Source organism: Terrapene carolina, unplaced genomic scaffold (genome assembly GCF_002925995.2).
Source record: "Terrapene carolina triunguis isolate 2854851 unplaced genomic scaffold, T_m_triunguis-2.0 Scaffold16, whole genome shotgun sequence".
Classification (NCBI taxonomy): Eukaryota; Metazoa; Chordata; order Testudines; family Emydidae; genus Terrapene; species Terrapene triunguis.
Genome location: NW_020664367.1, coordinates 512,672 through 530,016, shown reverse-complemented (window position 1 = coordinate 530,016; position 17,345 = coordinate 512,672). Strand labels below are relative to the sequence as shown.

General features: G+C 40.4%; 1 protein-coding gene across 1 annotated transcript in view; it reads left to right on the top strand.

Annotated features, from left to right (window-relative positions):
• FNDC3A (fibronectin type III domain containing 3A) overlaps positions 1 to 17,345 on the top strand; it is a 190,622-nt gene that overhangs the window by 95,370 nt on the left and 77,907 nt on the right. Inside the window, exon 5 of the mRNA XM_026649376.2 lies at positions 10,228 to 10,304. Within this exon, the coding sequence (XP_026505161.1) occupies positions 10,228 to 10,304 (77 nt within the window). The remainder of the gene's footprint in view (positions 1 to 10,227; positions 10,305 to 17,345) is intronic.

Here is a 17,345-nt window from a genome sequence, read left to right as displayed (position 1 = left end):
GTGAAAGTGTTCTTAAAATGAACAACATGTGCTGGGTCATCATCCGAGACTGCTATAACATGAAATACTGTATCTGGCAGAATGCGGGTAAAACAGAGCAGGGGACATACAATTCTCCCCCAAGGAGTTCAATCAAAATTTAATTAACGCATTATTTTTTTAATGAGCATCATCAGCATGGAAGCGTGTCCTCTGGAATGATGGCCAAATCATGAAGGGGCATACTGTTTAGCATATCTGGCACGTAAATACCTTGCAACAATGGCTACAACCGTGCCATTCAAACTCTTGTTCTCACTTTCAGGTGACATTGTGAATAAGAAGCAGGCAGCAGTATCTCCTGCAAATGTAAACAAACTTGTTTGTCTTAGCGATTGGCTGAACAAGAAGTAGGACTGAGTGGACTTGTAGGCTCTGAAGTTTTACATTGTTTTGTTTTTGAGTGCAGTTATGTAACAAAAAAAAATCTACATTTGTAAATTGCACTTTCACGACAAAGAGATTGCACTTCAGTACTTGTATGAGGTGAAAAAAATACTATTTCTTTTGTATATCATTTTTACAGTGCAAATGTTTGTAATCAAAAATAATATACACTGATTTCAATTACAACACAGAATACAATATATATGAAAATGTAGAAAAACATCCAAAATATTTAATTAATTTCAATTGGTATTCTATTGTTTAACAGTGCAATTAAAACCGATTAATTGTGATTAATTTTTGTGAGTTAATCACATGAGTAGTAATTTTTGTCTTCCCCATCCTACTTCTTTCCCACTTTATCTTGAGGATTGATGTATAGGTAGCAAATCTGCTTTCTTTCCACAATTGTACTTCTGTCTGTATTAGTTTGTTTGGAAAGATGTAGAACTGAGATTGAAAAGGGCAGGTTGGTGCCTCTATAATGTCTCTGTTAGTTATTTGATTCTTGGTAAGTGGAGCCTTTGTGTAAGGAAATTATTTTTTTTATGACAAGCAAAGGATTCTATTATATCTCTTCTGATTCTATGATCGAATCAGGAAGTCTTTTCCCGTTTCATTATAGAACCAAAAAAGATGAAAGGGGAGAACCAATTCTGGACTTGAAATGGTAAAACCTGTTAAAAATAATGTAGATGGAATAGATTTTAAAAAGTGTTTTTGGCAGTCAATCCAGGGGATTTTCTTGCATCCGTAGATCCCCAGGAACCCTGGTTTTGCAGGGTCAACATCAGAATTTGAAGTTTGCTCCTGGGGGAGTGGGAGGAGCAGCGGTAGTTTTGTGACCTAAATGATATTGTAGAAACCACTTCATTAGGGAAAAGGTCAGGTGTGTGATGTAGATCATAGTACCTCTCTATGTTTAGTTCAAGCATAATTTTTAAATCTAACCAAAAAAGCAATGTCCTGGACTCTTCAGATGTTCCAAAGCCTTGGGCTGATTGACCTGGGACAAGAGTACCATAAAGTTGTTTGATCAGTGAAAACTATACTCCTCTGTGTTTACTTTAAAAGTGACTGCCAGAATCAGGAATTTCATCTAGCTGTATAAGTATGAATAGTGCACCAATCACCATGTTATATAGGTGCCAAATAAAATAAATGTTAAAATCAGCAGTGTTTTAGCCAGACTTCATTCTCCATTCTGTCTTCAGAAGGGTTGCATACTATAGTTGTATTCACATAGTTGTCTTGTTGTGGATGGACAGAGGGGGGGTAAATATCTGTATCTGGTCCTTTTTTTTTTTTTTTTAATGTCATACATGCATACATGGATGTTATATGATTGATCTGGTTTTGAGCTTGTTGTGTGCAGCTTGGGTTGCCTCAGAGGGAGCTTGCATCTGGGACGACAACTTCTGTTTTATCCCATTTGCTTCAGACAGTTTTCATCCTCCTTCAAATGGTGGAGTAAAGACTATTTTCACAAAGATGTAACTTCAAGAACACACATGAAAGGTTCTTGTAGCTACAAATCTGCAAAGTTCAGAGGTGCACATTGAACACTTTCTAGTGCAAAGCAAATGTTCTGAACACAAGTAGAATCTGCACATCAGCTTACTGGAATTAAGAAAATTCAGGAAATTCCATCTGCTTTTGTCATTAGAGGGCTAAACTGTAATTCCATGTAGTGTCTATGATCAGAGGAGGGGGGTGAGATCAGTTCTTAAGGACCTATCTCCATTTCTGTCAGCTGTAACAAAAGGTCTTTTCATCTGGTCAGAAAAGCAAACTCGCTGGCTAATGGAAAGAGAATGATGTCTATACATTCAATGAAATAGATTTTACAGGAACATTGAGCTATTTGTTTAAAAAAATAGGGACAGTTGTCATTAAACCTTTTTGTTTTTAATGGGAACTAGATAATAGCCACTTTTTGCACCAGCTATCCTGGTCCCAGAACTTCATCAGTGGAGGCCACCTTAATCTTCAAGACTCATGATATCAATTACCTAGTTGTCACTCTTTTTCTGATAGATCACTTAGTAAACCAGCTGCTCTGTCCTACAAATTTTTCTCCACTCTGTCTTAATGAAAAACAGATCTTTAGCCTGTCACCTTCTGCTATTTAAGTTTTGCCTCTGTTCCAACTTACCTAAGAAAATGGTCTTCCCAGTTTCTGCCCTAGTCTATTTACTAGGAAGGGAAATAGTGGTGGTACTTTATTGTCAAGAAAATGGAGATAGGGCATACAAATCTACCATTAGATTTTCTTGTATATCTCTGAAACCTACACAATTCAACAGATCCCAATTCAAAGTGAATTCAGTTAAATGTATAGCATTTTTATGAACAGAAAGAGGAGAAAACATCTCCTTTGAAGAAAAGATCTGTAGGGTAGATATTTGGCTTTTCCTGCGGTTATTCACCAAAATATCATAACTTGGATACCTTCTACTTTCTGGACATACCCTATAGGTGTTGCTTTCTTGGAGCTGTGATGCCTTCCTGACTTTCTCCTATCTTCCTAGCTAGATATGTGGTTTAATAGTCAAATACCATCAGTCATTAAAATACAGAAAATAGAACTTCATTACTTCCCGAAGACATCTTCCATATAATCTCAGTCATAACTCTGGAATGTCCCACCCTGAAAATAAGTATTTTGGATACAAGCAATAATGTGTATAGTTGATTTGCTTAGTCATGACCTACCTGTATGCAGATTTTATTCTGGGTTGTTGTTGTTATTGTTGTTTTGGAGTATTAAGAAATTCACAACTGGAGAAAGAGGATTCCTTAGATCAGGGTTAGTTAATTGTGGACTGCAGGCCAAATCTGGACTGCCAGATGCTTTTGAATGGACCCCAAAATCTCTTTATTTAATTATTAATAAATGTCCTTATTTCCTGAGAAAGCAGGAGATGCAAAAAAATTCTGCACTCTAGTTAGGTATTAGTACAGCCTGCTAAGCTGTGATAGTAGGAAATAATCCTTTCGTGCAGAGAGATGGATATAAAGATACAGAAAAGAGCTTTTCAGGTAATAAAACTTTTTTCTTTTGAAGGACTGAAAGGGGAAACATGGGAAAAAATGCTGAATTGTGTGGCTAAAATCTTTTAGATGATGAATATATATTCCCTAGCAAAAGCTGTTTTAAATCCCATCAAGTGGCCAGGTTGGTTGCTTAATTAATTCAGAATCACCTGAGTCTTATTATACATGCACCTATTGAGTATTATGTGCAAATGGTGAAAGTCCTATCATGTAAGCACTGCACAAAGGCAATCTTGGGAAACTGAGAGGCTCTCACTTTTTCCCCAGTTAGTTTTTTGTGTGAGAAAAAACTGTAAGACAAATACTGCTGTTTAATCACATTAAAGAGCCAGTGGAGATAGTTGGATTTTTACAACTGAGGATAAGAACATTAAAATGGAAAAATTCCTTGTGTTCAGTCTAATATACTGTATTTGTCTCCTTGTGATGCCTGGTGACTTATGGATAGCCAGGTATTTGGATCAGGACAAGATATAGGAGGACTGGAGACATTTAACATAAATTTATTGGAAGTGGTAAATCATAGAATATAAGGGTTGGAAGGGGCCTCAGGAGGTCATCTAGTCCAACCTCCTGCTCAAAGCAGGACCAATCCCCAGACAGATTTTTGCCCCAAATCCCTAAATGGCCCCCTCAAGGATTGAACTCACAACCCTGGGTTTAGCATAGACACACAATAATTACTCGAGACAAGTTTGATACTATCCATAAAAGAAAGGACCCAAACTGAACATTTTGAGAGTCTGGAACAGAGACTCTATAATAATTCCATAACTCCTCATTCAGATGTACATCTTGATGGGGTAGGGTGGTATTAGTCTCTGATGTGCGACAGATATGTCTAAGCACCTTGGATGGCATACAGTTAGCAGAGGCTGATCATCTGCTGCAAAGTCCAAGATTTTATTTTATATTTTGAAGATTATATTCATTAAAGAGTAGGCCTGTAACTGGCAAAAAAGATTGCTTTATGGTCACAGAAATAATTGAAATAAAAGTATATTTGATGTTTTGGGCAAGGAAGCCTGTATCTTCTGTTTTCTCAAAGGTTTGGGCCAATATAGGACAGAGTTGATTGGTTTATTGATTGTAAAACCCTACCAAGCAATTTGCCTCTGTGAGGGGATTTGATGGCCTCCTTTTATTTTCTCAGTTTGAATGGGTGTGCACTCCCCCCATGGAAAAGCCTAGGGTGTTTTTGGAAGGGACTCTTCAGGAGTGTTTGGAGATGATCAGGCTTCACAGCTCTCTGTCCTTTGATCCATTATTCCTCAGTCTCTTTGGATGAAGCTGATGGGGTTTTTCCAATTCTGAAGGTATCTGTTTTGTTTGAGCGTTTTCCCCTTGCATTCTTTCTACTATCCTTTTATAAGATAAGCTTCCCTGTTCATTGCAATCTACTCATGGGTAGATTTAACACTCAGTTTAAAAGTATATATTGAAATTGGCCACCCCAGTTTGAGAGCAGCTACTACATAGCCTTGATGCCAAAGCTAGACTGATGGGGGGAGGGAGGTGTTTTGTCAGTGTGAATTTAGGGCTAATGGGAAGTGTTAGATTGACAGCACTGTTTATCCACATCCTTGTAGAGCTCACAGCTCCTACTGGTGCCTCTTTCTCAGCTCAAGTCCCAAACTTAAATTATATTATCTGCTTATTATAAGTAAAATTCTCAGTTCTTTCTTTGTAGCACTTTCTAGTGTCTGTCACTTAGAGATGATACTTCATGGTATCTTACAGACAGAATTTAAAGAGATATAGACTTCTTGTTTTTTGTTGTTGTTGCTGCTGTCTCTTGTAATTACGGTAGCTGCTGGAAGCCTAAAATAAAACTTCCAAGTCCTAGCTATTATATAAAGAAAGAGTGGTGCAACTATTCCTGGCATCGGGGACTATTGATTTACTGCAGTCTGTCAATGTTAGATGGGCATGCTGCTACGTCAGTGGTGCACTGTATTGTTTCAACTGCTGTGGCCTTTGTATTTGATCCTGGCAGTGCTTGCGTCAGTGATGCATATCATTGCCTGTGTGATGTCAAAGTGTGGGTGTTCAGTTACAGAGACATAGTTAAACTAATGTGCTGCAGTAAATCCTGAACACTATTTCCTTCTGGGAATAACAAAGAGAGAGTGATTCATCCTTGTTCACATTAGACTAATGCTAAGTATAGCAGTGTTCATGACCTGCAGCATCCACACAGATTAGTATCACAACTACTGCAGCTTGCTAAACATGGTGTCAAAATAGTGTTTGTTTAAAAAGAGGTATTTATATGTACCTACTTCCCCAAGGGTTCACTGATTATCAGCTAAAGGTAAACCCTTCTAATCAGAAAATATGTGGTTAAAGTAATTCTTTAAAACTTAATTCCGTTAATTAAAATGTAAAAATCTTTCAATTATAAGAACTTCTGTAAATAATCACATCAGATTATGTAGTACTTAATAGATTGCAAAAAAAAATCAGAGTATGCATCATGTAAAACAGTAAATGAAGTGTTTCTCTGAGGGGTATTCCACTGAGAACAGTTGGCATCTTCTTTAAAATGAGCTAATTTTACCACTTGTTTTGACAGGCTTTTAGTACATACTTTCAACTGCTGTGCAGAAAAAGAAGTGCAGTGTTTACAAGAACAAATCACTCTGCTGCATACCTGAAGCTTCCCTTTTTCCCTTTCTCAGTAAGTCATGTGATGATGATCATGTGACTCGGTCAAAGGAGCTTTTCCTCAACCATCACAAAAACGAAAGCATTCTCCAAATTAAAGCTGCTAACGTGTCCAATCTTGGATCACTGGATCTTGTTTACTCTTCTGCTATTACAGTAAAAACAAAATGAGTGGTAAGATTTGCTGACTGTATTTTGAAAGAGAGTTCTGCTTTTGTGTTAAAACATGAAAAGCATTACATAAATCTAAACCCAGTCTGTGTTTTCAGCAGATGCCAGATATATAATAGCTATAAAAGGTAGAAAGGGGTTGGTACATTTAAACATAGAACTGGTGGTATGTAAAATTATGAATTGTCTTTATTATTATGTGGGTTCAGTAGATTAATGTGTACCACTGTGTATCCTGTTTTAAGGACCTCCCTCTCTGTCAGAACATAAAATTAGAAGCAAGTATTGCATTTGGAGGACTTTATGAATACTAGTTTTATAAGAGCACTATTATATACAGTTACTGTCCAGAAAGAATCTTTGTTTATAGACTAATAAAACGTTTGGTTTTTATGTTGAAAATTCAGTCCATTTAAGTTTACAATCTCTTTACTGAATTCAAAATTGAACGAGACAGTGAGATTTGAAAACTAATTGCATATCTGATTAAATAAGCTTTTTTCAATATTTGAAGTTTACAGGTTTGAAATGTATTTTCATAAGATTAAATTATGTCTGGGACAGTAGAAAGCATATATCATATTAATTTTGTTTCCCTCTTTATACTGTTTATAAGAGGCATGATACATTTTCTTCTACATTCTGTTCAAATAGGCATGCTCAAGATTTTAAGCAACCTGCTACAGTTGATATGACCTAAGCTGTTGTGTTTAGATTTCACTACTTCTTGCAAGTGTTCTTAATTTTCATGAACTTCGTAACAAATGTCTTGGGAGACTTGTTCCCTACCACGGTCTCTTTATTTCCCCTTGGGATAAAATGCTTATCACTGCAAAAAAAAAAAATTACAAGCTAGGTCTGCCGTAATAATTTAAGGGAAATGTGGACATTCTGATACAATGGCACTATTGAAAGTATGGGAAAACATGTGTCTTCTGTTTTAATATGATATTTTTAGTGTGTGGTAAGGCATTTTTCAGGCAATTATATTTTAAACCAGGGTATCCAACCTACAGCCTGCAGCTGTACACAGTCCACCAGAGCATTTCATAAGGCCTGCAGCCTGCTTCAACACAATATACTAACGTGCAATTTATTAGCACTGTGTCATCATGTTTACATAATTTTAGTTTACATAAGTGTGTAAATAGACAATACTGTACATGGGTTGTTTCTCTCTAAATACATACAAAACAAGCTGAACTTAAAATATAAATCAATACAGATGACTTTAAATCATATTAAAATATGTAGAATCTGTTTAGGCCACACAAGGTTGTGCGTAGGTTTCTGTGGCCCTCCTATGTGATAAGGTTGGGCACCACTGTTTTAAACTATAAAATATTTCTATCAGATTTTTTTCTCTGAGTCCTTCAATTTTACTTTCATAATGAGATTCAGCATGTCGCAATATATAGAAGATTCCAGACTAGCAATTTAGATAATAGAAACCTTTGACATTAATAATCAAATATCATCATATTAAGGAAACACTTTCTAAAGCAGAATTTCATTTGTATACACTATAAAAAATTTAAGTGTTAACACGTCCTAATAATGTCATTATTGGCTGATAATGTGACACCATTACTGTATTTCATGGCTAGGAACAGTAAATTTGTCATGTATACTTATCAACAGTCTAACAAGTAACTTGAAGCAACAGCAAATAGAAACACAAGAGTTTCTTTTACAATGTATTATGCCTAAATAAAACCAAGATCTTCACATTAGTAGTAAAAACAAAAAAATAAACTCAATTTTATATTTTTAAGAATCTGGCATTGGCATTTTATTCTAAGCTCTCACAAAAAAGACCTTTTTTTTCCAAGTTATGCTAGCAGTACCATATTTCTGGCAAAAACATCACAGCAAGGAACTCTGCCAAGCTTTTTTTTTTTTTTTTTTTTTAAGTTTATCTACCATTTATTACATTTTACAATGATTTAAAAACCTAATCAGAAATATAATGGAGTTCACCGTTACAGCCTGAGTGAGAAGAAACCATCTTTTCTCTATTTTTAAAACTTCCGAATTTTAAAGTCAGGATATAAATATTTCAAAGTTAGCACCTTGTCTTAATGCTAACACCACAAGTGGGACTCATTCAAGTTAATAAATTGCCTTGAGTCTCTTATTTTCTGGCTGCTGGGGGAGTAGGTGGTTTGTGAACGTGGCTGTGTTGGGAGCAATGTGTTAATGCCACCATATGGCAACTTTTGTATTGGCTTTGGAGAAAACTGCTGCGTATATCAGTCAAGACAGAAAGGCATTAAATACATGAAATTGGTGGTCTTCAGAATGAAGTATAGTTTGCTGTTCAGAACACTACTTAATTTGGCCAGATGCAGCAAAAGTAAACATCCATTGATGTGCTTACCATCTATATGCATACTATATATCTTTCTTCACAGATGTGCATCACCAGAGTTTCTGGAGCAACTAGGATGAAGGGTTTTAATTAGACGTGAGCAGGTGGGCATGATTCTCAACTGACTTATAACTTGTGTAGTCATTTATATTTGTTTAAAGTGAGTGGTTTAAAGCAGAGTGGTATCATTTTGTATCCACTTTGAAAACATTTTTCTTGGGTATAAATGGCTACAAGATACAAGCAGCAGAGAACAGACCCCTTGTTTTTATTTAAAAATGTAAAGTATTTTCTGTTTTAGGCTGATGATACATTTAATATGCCTGCAGCTATTGCTATTGACTTTATTTTTTTAAGTAGTTCCATCTTTGTTTTTCTTCTTAAATATTCTGTTTAAGAGAGACTGGTTTAGAGTTAGGGACAGTAGCAACCCATTGTAGGCTTATATATTTGTTATTTATGGTCCTCTTCAACATTCCTTACTCCAGCAGAACTCCCACTGCTTCAGTTGCTGAAGAAAATTTGTAATTCCAAGTTAAACAAAATATGGAAAAGGCTACATTAAAGTTTGCTTTTAACCCATCTTTTCCCATCTGCAACTAAAGACCTTGCTCTTGAAATTAGAGAATTTTTCTTTGCTGTCAAAGTCATGGACTACCAATTGCACAGAAAATAAAACTGAGCTTCTTTGCAGATTAAAACATTTATAGAATTCCATGTTTTCTGTTGAGGATCTTGTATAAAGTTTTCAAATTTGATCAGACACTAAGTTCAGAAATATTTTTGTTGCTCTAGCCCAGTTTTTCACATTCAGGCAGAATTACCTTTATTTTTCTTCAAGCATCTTTGCTTACCAACCATAGGATGGACTAATCTGCTTATACAGATAGTACTTGGCGTTTACTTAGCATCTTGCATTTGCTGATCTGATCACAGTTTACAAGCATTAATGTCCTAAGTCTAAGCATAAGAACACTCTTTTGGGGCGGAAAAGTATTATCCTGGTTTTACAGATAAAGAATCAAATGCATCCCTTTTGTAACTGCTTTGAAATAGTTGGGAGTTCTGGGTGCTCAGCACCTCTGAAAATCAGCCTATGCATTTTACTTTCCCTAAGATTACCCAGGAAGTCTGTTGCAAAGTTGAGAATAGAACACAGACCTCCACACTCCCAATCCTGTGCTTTTGCCACAAAACCATCCGTCTCAAATATTTTCCTAGGAAGAATACACATGGATTTCTGTTCCTTTTAATTATTACCTTTGGTGATTATAGCTTTGTGTGTTTAAAAAAAGAAGCTTTATTTCCAGAAAGAGGGAAATATTTGCAGGGAAATAATTTTTCTATGCGCCATATCTGTTGTTCACATGAATTGAGTACCCTTCACTATAATTTTATCTTTACAGCCCATGTGCTCTGCTTATCCATGTTATCTTGTATATTTCTTTGCAGAGATATTGCAATTCAGAATGGACTTAGAACTTTTAAAGCTTGTTAAACCATGCTATACTGAAATACTTCTGTAACCCATTTAGGTCCTGCTCAGGTTCCAATGATGTCCCCAAATGGTTCAGTGCCTCCTATTTATGTGCCTCCTGGATATGCCCCACAGGTATGTCCAAACATCTGATTCATATGGCTTCATATATTCACATTACATTTGCAGTTAAATAAAACATACATAAAATCCTGGGACTAACATAACAATAAGCTGACATGTCTAACTTGGTAACATGACATGGTAAGTTTCAGAATTACAGTGATTTGTACAAGTAAATATGGTGGTGTCCCATAAAGTCTCTTCAGTAGGAGTCTTCTTGTACGCTTTTATGAGCCTCCTTTTTGATGTATGTGTATAATATTTATTTTACTCCCAGTTATTTATATTGTAATAGCATGCGAAGTTCCCAAGCGGGATCAGGGAACCCTTTTGCTAGGCATTGTACAAACATATAGGAAGACGTGGTTCCCTATTCTATTCTACCTTCCAAGACTCCAGTCCTGCACTGAGCTTCATGTTGGTAGATCCCCTTCATCTGTGCAAAGCCCCACAGACTTCAGGGGGGCGCCATCTGGTTAAGTGTTCTGCCACCAAGGAGCTCCCTGCAGAACTGGAACTTAAATGGACAAGACAGACGAACAGTAATGGACAGAGAACATGTAAGACCAAGTGCCAAGGAGCTTTTTGGGATATATTGTCATTTATTATTTGTTTCTACAATGCCTAGCCGAATGGAGAACCAGCCTGGTTGTGGTCTTTAGGCACGACTGCAATACAAATCTTTGATAATTGTCAGTGTATTGTCTTAATTAAAATTTCCCACAAACCATACAATTTTTTCTCTTGCCTCTGTACTGGATCTGCAGCCAACCTTCTCTACCTTTGCTGATCCAATGTGCACAGCCTGTGGTATAGAATAAGGAACGAACAAACAACACAAAATGCAACCCAAAAAAACAAAGCCAGTCAGATGGTGCATACATTAATGAAAGAGTATAAAATTCTGTCCACCAGCAGAGTGCTTGCATACAGGGCAGAGGCCCACCTACTTTCACTTACTCTCTGCTGGGGAAAGTTTGTGTATAAAGGCTCGTCTACATGGTCATTTAATGTGCAGCAAGTCGGGTGAATGTACAGTGCTCTAACTTGCTGCACCCTAATTAGCTGTGTGGACTCTGCTACTGCGCACTAAATATACCATAGTCAGAATTGTTAGTGTGCAGTAGTATGATCCGCATGGCAGGCTCACATGCTGTATATTCATACCCTGTCTTGCCACACGCTAACTGACAAGCCCTTGGTTGGTTCTTAAATCTTTAATATTAGAATATCGAATCTGGCAGCAAAATGGATTTTATGGTTTTTAATTGTTTCATTTTGTTTTAGATCATTACAGAAAGGCATGTTTCCTGTTAAAATTCATGTTTTATCATTAGGAAAAATAAAAATCCTTACATCTTTGCTATGAGCTAGTTTCTTCTGTATTTTTTTTTTATTTCAAGTGTGGGTTACTTAATGCTAAAATGTTATAAAATACATGAAAGGCTAAATAATTTTAGTGAAATTAATATATACTGTTTGCTTCCATTGAGGGCACAGAGCCTCCCAGAACCCAGAGTTATCAAATCCCTGTAAAACATTTATGTTGTAAGAGTTCTGAAATGCTTATTGCTAACAAAACATACCATTGTGTAGTGATTTATACGAAAAGATTCTGTAGCAAATAAAAAAAATTGACAACAAATAGATAACTTGCTGCCAGTGGAAGCAACCAGTACCAAGCTCATAGTTATCCCAAAACAAAGAGATTTTAATTTAGAATTATAGAAGTGTAGGACTGGAAGGGACCTCAGTGGGTAATCTAGTCCAGTCCCCAGCACTCAAGGCAGGACTACGGAATAACTAGACCATCCCTGACAGGTGTTTGTCTAACCTATTCTTAAAAACCTCCAGTGACACAGATTCCACACCCTCCCTAGGCAGTTTGTTCCAGTGCTTAACCACCTTGACAGAAAGTGTTTTCCAGTGTTCAATCTAAACCGCCCTTGCTGCGATTTAAGCCCATTGCTTCTTATCCTATCCTCAGAGGTTAAAGAGAACAATTTTTCACCCTCCTCCTTGTAATAATCTTTTATGTACTTGAAAATTAACATGTTCCCCCTCAGTCTTCTCTTCTCCAGACTAAAAAAACCCCAATTTTTTCAATCTTCCCTCATAGGCCATGTTTTCTAGACCTTTAATCATTTTTCTTGCTCTCCTCTGGACTTTCTCCAATTTGTCCACATCTTTCCTGAAATGTGGCACCCAGAACTGGACACAATACTCCAGTTGAGGCCTAATCAGCATGGAGTAGAGCAAAAGAATTCCTTCTCTTGTCTTGCTTACAACAGTCCTGCTAATACATCCCGGGATGATGTTTTCTTTTTGTGCAACAGTGTTACACTGTTGACTCATATGTAGCTTGTGATCCACTATGACCCCCAGATCCCCTTCTGCAGTACTCCTTCCTAGGCAGTCATTTCCCATTTTGTATGTGTGTAATTGTCTCCTTATACTTAACATTAAAAAGAAAAGAAAAAACCCTGAAGGTGCCCTGCAAATGTGTATATATTAAGAAAAGTTGAACACCTGCAGAAATATGTGCTGAATGACCAAAACCACCAGGCTAGGAAGGCTATTCAACATATCTATCATTTATGTATCATTTTAGTTTAGGTCTCTTATGCCTGGATTTGCCCCAGCTCCTGAATTTGGTGATTTCACACCATACTTTCTGCTGCTGGAGATTAGAGCCAACATATCGGATAAGACATGTCTTAGTTTTCACACATTGTATACAACTAAGAAGTGTTTCAGAAAATGTGATATAGTGTTTAAAAAAAACAGAGCTTGCTTTACCCCCAATATCGTGGGAGTGAAATTCATTCTGTGAAGAGAGTGAAGTTACACTTTTAGGCCTGGTCTACACTAGGAGTTTATGTCGAATTTAGCGCCGTTACATCGAATTAACTCTGCACCCGTCCACACCACGAAGCTATTTAGTTCGACATAGAGGTCTCTTAAATTTGACTTCTGTACTCCTCCCCAATGAGGGGAGTAGCGCTAAATTTGACATGGCCATGTCGAATTAGGCTAGGTGTGGATGGAAATCGACGCTAATAGCTCCGGGAGCTATCCCACAGTGCACCACTCTGTTGACGCTTTGGACAGCAGTCCAAGCTCGGATGCTCTGACCAGCCACACAGGAAAAGCCCCGGGAAAATTTGAATTCCTTTTCCTGTCTGGGCAGTTTGAATCTCATTTCCTGTTTGGACATCGTGGCGAGCTCAGCAGCACTGGCAACAATGCAGAGCTCTCCAGCAGAGATGGCCGTGCAATCTCAGACTAGAAAGAGGGCCCCAGCATGGACTGATCGGGAAGTCTTGGATCTCATCGCTGTGTGGGGCGATGACTCCGTGCTTTCCGAGCTGCGCTCCAAAAGACGGAATGCAAAGATCTATGAGAAGATCTCTAAAGCCATGGCAGAGAGAGGATACAGCCAGGATGCAACGCAGTGCCGCGTGAAAATCAAGGAGCTGAGACAAGGCTACCAGAAGACCAAAGAGGCAACGGACGCTCCGGATCCCAGCCCCAGACATCCCGTTTCTACGAGGCACTGCATTCCATCCTAGGTGCGGCCGCCACCACTATCCCACCACTGACCGTGGACTCTGAGGATGGGATATTGTCGACAGCCGGTTCCTCAGACATGGTAGCGGACGGGGAAGATGAGGAAGGAGATGAGGAGGACGAGGCAGTCGACAGCGCTTACAACGCTGATTTCCCCGACAGCCAGGATCTCTTCATCACACTTACAGAGATCCCCTACCAACCGTCCCCAGCCGTTAACCCGGACACAGAATCAGGGGAAGGATCACTCAGTAAGTGTTTAAAACATCTAAACATTTATTTTTAACAGAACAGGAATATTAACAATATTAAGAAAGGGTTTTGCATGATTACTTTGCCCTAGGCGCTTAACTGTTCACTCCCTGGCAGTGCAACTACTTAAAAAAATCAAACAATGTCCGGTGTAGCATGATTGTTCTGCTCAAGCAGTTCTACTGTTTAGTCCCTGCCAGTGCAGCTACAGTAAAATCCGGTCTATATGTCCGGGGATAGAGCTGAAATCCTCCATTGACATCTCCACGAAGCTCTCCTGGAGGTAATTGGAAAGCCTTTGCATCAGGTTCCTGGGGAGAGCGGCTTTATTGGGTCATCCGTAGTAGGAAACATTTCCGCGCCAGGAGAGAAGCAAGTACTCCGGGATCATTGCCCTGCAGAGCATGGCGGCATACGGCCCTGGTCTTTGCAGGCTTTCCCGAAGCATCCTTTCTTTTTCCGTCTCGGAAATCCTCATCAGGGTGATGTCGCTCATGATGACCTGCTTTGAATTAGGTAGGGGAATGTTAGTATTGGGACTGCTTGCCTGTTCCTTTACAGAACTGTAACCGGCGGTTTACAGCCACGCGGTGGAGGCGGGAGAGGGGCAGCATACAGGGATCTTTCCCTGGGACAGCCGCGAGGAGGTGGGACAGGGGCAGAGTTCATGCTTGCCGGATTGCTGGCAGCAGGGACTGGCATTGCTTTCAATGTGAAAGGAGGCCAGTGCAACTATCAAAGTTTTAAGCAGCCACAAGTATACGGCTTACCATGTCGGCCTGCTACACAAATTCTGGTGTCCTGCCCCGCTTCTCTGATCTGCGCTGCAAGACCCCAGGCACTGAATGCGAGGGCCGAAAATTCGACCTTGTCCTGAGTGCACATGTGATAGGTGCTGTGCATGGTCTTGTTCACAGAGAAAGACTATGTTCTTTGTTCACAACGAAATTTATCTTTCTGAGGAATTCACTCCCTTTTTCCCATTCCCACAGCTGCGAATGTATCACAACCTAGCCTGGCATCACACACCCAGAGGCTAGCGCAGATAAGGCGTAGGAAGAAGAGGACACGGGAGGACATGTTCTCCGAACTTATGGGCTGCTCCTGAGCCCAGGCAGCCCAGCAGACACAGTGGAGGGAGAACTTGTCCCAAATGCAACGAGCACACATGGAACGGGAGGAGAGGTGGCGGCAGGAAGACCAGCAGGCGACTCAAACGCTGCTTGGACTAATGCGGGAGCAAACGGAGACGCTCCGGCGCCTTGTCGATGTTCTGCAAGACCGGAGGCAGGAGGACAGAGCCCCGCTGCAGTCTATCTGTAACCGCCCTTCCCCGCCACCAAGTCCCATACCCCCCTCACCCAAAGTCCAAAGAAGGAGGGGTGGCAGAGTCCGTGAAAACTCTCACTCCACCCCTGCAGACTGCTCAAGCACCAGAAGGCTCTCATTCCCCAAAATTTGAAAAGTCCTTTCCTTCCTGCCTCACCCAAACCCCCGTCCAAGTTTCACCCCCCAGTTTCATGTGTAGTTGTTAATAAAAAATACGTTTCTGTTCATTACTGTTTCCATCATGTTCTTTAGAGGAGAGTCTGTCTGAAGGGGGGGAAGGGGGTTGGTAATTGGACAGGACAGCAGCAGGGCACACACACATTGCAGTCACTAGTTACCCTGGTCAGTCTGGGAGGTGGTTTTAGTGTTCTGTGGGGGGTGCTCTGTGACTTTGTGGCGTGGGAGTGCAGTTAGAGATCTTATGCAGCGGTCCTTGTCCTGGATCACAGAGCCACACAGCAGGGGATCTGTAACCGTCCTCCCCCTGCCACAAAGTCACATAGCCCCCCCACACACACAGTCCCGAACAGGAGGGGTGGCAGGCTCCGTTCAAACCACCAGTCCACCACTGCGGAGCCTGTCATTCCTGGAGTTTTGAAGCGTCATTTGCATCACTACACTACACCCGCTCCCCACCACAGTCTGCGTCCCGGGTTCAAAACTTTCCCGCGAAAACAGTAATAAAGAAAACGGTGTTCATTAACAAAATTCAAGTCATTTTATTTTTAAACGTGTTTTGGAAGGGGGGGAACGGGGTATGTAAATGGAGAGTATACTGAAGATTTAGTGAGTAAAGAAACAGGGGCAGGCTCAGCTTCTCTGTACACAAACTTAAAAGTCACAGGTTACCCTGCTCGCTCAGGAACCTAGCTTTCAAAGCCTCCCGGATGCACAGCGCGTCCCGCTGGGCTCTTCTAATCGCCCGGCTGTCAGGCTGGGCGTAATCAGCAGCCAGGCTATTTGCCTCAACCTCCCACCCCGCCATAAAGGTCTCCCCCTTGCTCTCACAGAGATTGTGGAGCACACAGCAAGCTGCAATAACAATGGGGATATTGGTTTCGCGGAGATCACAGCGAGTCAGTAAGCTTCTCCATCTCCCCTTGAGACGGCCAAAAGCACACTCCACCACCATTCTGCACTTGCTCAGCCGGTAGTTGAACAGTTCTTTTTCAGTGTCCAGGGCGCCAGTATAGGGCTTCATGAGCCAGGGCATTAGCGGGTAGGCTGGGTCCCCGAGTATGACTGTAGGCATCTCCACATCCCCAAGACTTATTTTGTGGTCCGGGAAGTAAATACCTTCCTGCAGCCGTCTAAACAGACCTGAGTTCCTGAAAACACGAGCGTCATGAACCTTGCCCGGCCATCCGACTTTGATGTTTGTAAAACGTCCCCTATGGTCCACCAGTGCTTGCAGCACCATTGAAAAGTAGCCCTTTTGGTTAATGTATTGGCTGGCCTGGTGGTCCGGTCCCAGGATAGGGTAGTGAGTTCCATCTATAGCCCCACTGCAGTTTGGGAATCCCATCGCGGCGAAGCCATCTATGATGACCTGCACGTTTCCCAGGGTCACTACCTTTGAGAGCAGTACCTCAACGATTGCGTTGGCTACTTGCATTACAACAACCCCCACGGTAGATTTGCCCACGCCAAAGTGGTTCGCGACTGACCGGTAGCTGTCTGGCGTTGCAAGCTTCCAGAGGGCTATGGCTACTCGCTTCTGGACAGTCAGGGCTGCTCGCATCCGGGTGTCATTGCGCTTCAGGGCAGGGGACAGCAACTCACAAAGTTCCATGAAAGTCCCCTTCCGCATGCGAAAGTTTCGCAGCCACTGTGATTCATCCCAGACCTGCAGCACTATGCGGTCCCACCAGTCCGTGCTTGTTTCCCGGGCCCAGAATCGCC